Here is a 2,440-nt window from a genome sequence, read left to right as displayed (position 1 = left end):
CGTCTGACTTCTGCTTAGGTCATGATCTCAGGGTTTGTGGGTTTGAGCGCTGTGTCTGGCTCTGTGATGACAGCTTAGAGCCTGGAGACTGCTTCAGATTTCGTGTCTCCCTCTCTCTCTGCCCCTCCCCCACTTATTCTCTCTCTCTCTCAAACAAATAAATATTAAAAAATAAAAATAAAAAAAGAGAAAACCCACTACACTTGCTAATGGTAGGCATTATTTTTACTCAAAGCTAGGTACATCCATTTCTGAAGGGAGAATCTTTTTGAACTATACATAAACTAAGTCTTGCTAATCTGAGAATGACTGGGAAAATTTATACACAAGGCAAGCAGGGAGAATAGAGCCAACATGTCAAGTTTGCCAGAGAATTCAAGAGAATTATTATTGTGTTTCTTAATAAGATCAATTCCTTTTTACATATCAGTCACACTTATTTTTCCTAAGAAGTTTGTACTTCTAACAACAGGAATTAAGAAGACCTGCATCACCACCAACAACAAACAGAGGTAAGACTCAAGAACACTGAGAAATGTCTAAATATTGCAGGTCCAAAAAGGGAAGATTGGAACTTTGTTTATGCTTATAAACTGGTATGAAGAACAGCAGTTAAGTTAATCAATTTTGGAAACAAATGATCATAAACTGAGACAAACTTTCTAACAAAGTATTTATGATTGAATTAATATTGTCAGTTATCGATGAGGTAATTTGCTAACAGGGCTACGGCAAAGTTCTTCATGCCAAAAAATGTGACTGTGGATGATTCTAGAGTCTTTACCTTTAACTCTAGATAGCTATTTTCCACCTTGATATTTATGTGTTCTGTTTAGAGACTGGATGCTTCCTCAGGACTTTCTGAAAAGCCCTCACCACATCTTTGTTTCTCAAGCTGTAGATGAGTGGATTTAGCATGGGTGTGAGGACAGTGCAAAATACAGATACAGCCTGTTCTTGCTCAGGAGTGTGGGAGAAACCTGGTGTCATGTACATATAAACACATGGTCCTAGATAAAAACTTACCACTGTAAGATGAGATGAGCACGTGGCCAAGGCTTTGTTCCTGCCATGGGAAGATTTTATATGAAGAACAGCAAGGAAGATGAAAGTGTAGGAAGCCATGATAAGTCCAAAAGGGACAATGATAAAAGCAATGCCCATCGCTAAGACCACCAGCTCATAGGTGGAAGTGTCTTTGCATGAGATCTTCATGATTGCTGGCATCTCACAGAAGAAATGGTGGATTTCTCTGGAACCACAGATAGGTAGATTCATGGTATAGAATGTGTGGGCTGTGGAAGCTAATATGCCCCCAATCCAAGACACTATGGTCATTTGCAGACAGACCCTGTGGTTCATAATGACTACGTATCTCAAAGGGTTACAGACAGCTACATATCGGTCATAAGCCATAAGGGTCAAGAGGATGGATTCAGCACCCCCAAGAGTAAAGAAGAAAAATATCTGGATTCCACAGGCAAGACGTGTGATGTCTTTTCTTCCAGAGAAAAAGTTTATCATCATCTTTGGAACAGTGCTGTTGATGAGGGCCAGATCTATGAAAGACAGCTGGCTGAGTAGAAAGTACATTGGAGTGTGGAGCCTCATGTCTATCCATATGAGAAAGAACAGAATGATATTCCCAGTGACTGCAGCAAGGTAGATCAGGATGATAATGTAGATAAGTATGCTGACATACTTCATATTGGGGAAGAGTCCTGAGAGAATAAAATCTGTTGTTAATGTCTCATTTTCTCCCTCCATGGCTATGACTGTTCTAGTTGAACCAAAAGAAGAAGACAAGAAAAACAAAAGCAAATGAAATGTTATAGGACCTAACAAAATATTTTTTATTGTTGATAAGTTATTGATATAATAATGCAAGATAAAATAAAACTCTACAAATTTCAGTGGCTTATGAAAACAAATGTGTTTTCTTGTCCCCATATCTGTGGGTCAGTTTTGCTTTAGGCTGAAGGTCAGGTACAGATATACTTCACCACATGTCTCTCAGTCTGCAGCTTGCTCTTCTCAAGGAAAATAGCAAAAGCTAAACAGGGGCAAGTAGAATCACATGATCTCCACTGAGGCCTGAGCTCAAGATTGACTCTACCATTTCCAACCACATTCCACCAACTAAAGAAAGTCACACACAAAGATCCCAACATCAATAGTGTGGAGAAGTAAGCTCCGCATACAGTGAATCATGAAAGCATGAGGAGTGAAGAAGGGGTTGGAAGCAATTAATATAAGCTAAATGTTTCTCAAAACTCATAGGCCACCATCCTCAGTTTCATGGTCTTGGTGCTGGGTTTTCAGATATCCCCTTATTTGATTCTTTTTTTTTAATTAACTAGTCTCCACATCCAACATGGAGCTTGAAATTATGACTCGAAGATCTAGAGTCTCATGCTCTACCAACTGAGCCACATATGTG

The 2,440-nt window shown here is 39.1% G+C and overlaps 1 protein-coding gene across 1 annotated transcript; it reads right to left on the bottom strand.

Moving 5' to 3' along the window:
* Positions 1 to 819: 819 nt before the first annotated feature.
* LOC101097294 (olfactory receptor 2T11-like) lies at positions 820 to 1,767 on the bottom strand. Its single transcript, XM_019833844.1, has one exon. The coding sequence runs from the start codon at positions 1,765 to 1,767 to the stop codon at positions 820 to 822; it is 948 nt and encodes a 315-aa protein (XP_019689403.1).
* Between the last annotated feature and the right edge of the window lie 673 nt (positions 1,768 to 2,440).

Source organism: Felis catus, chromosome A1, assembly GCF_018350175.1.
Source record: "Felis catus isolate Fca126 chromosome A1, F.catus_Fca126_mat1.0, whole genome shotgun sequence".
Lineage (NCBI taxonomy): Eukaryota > Metazoa > Chordata > Mammalia > Carnivora > Felidae > Felis > Felis catus.
This window is presented reverse-complemented; position numbering and strand designations above follow the sequence as displayed.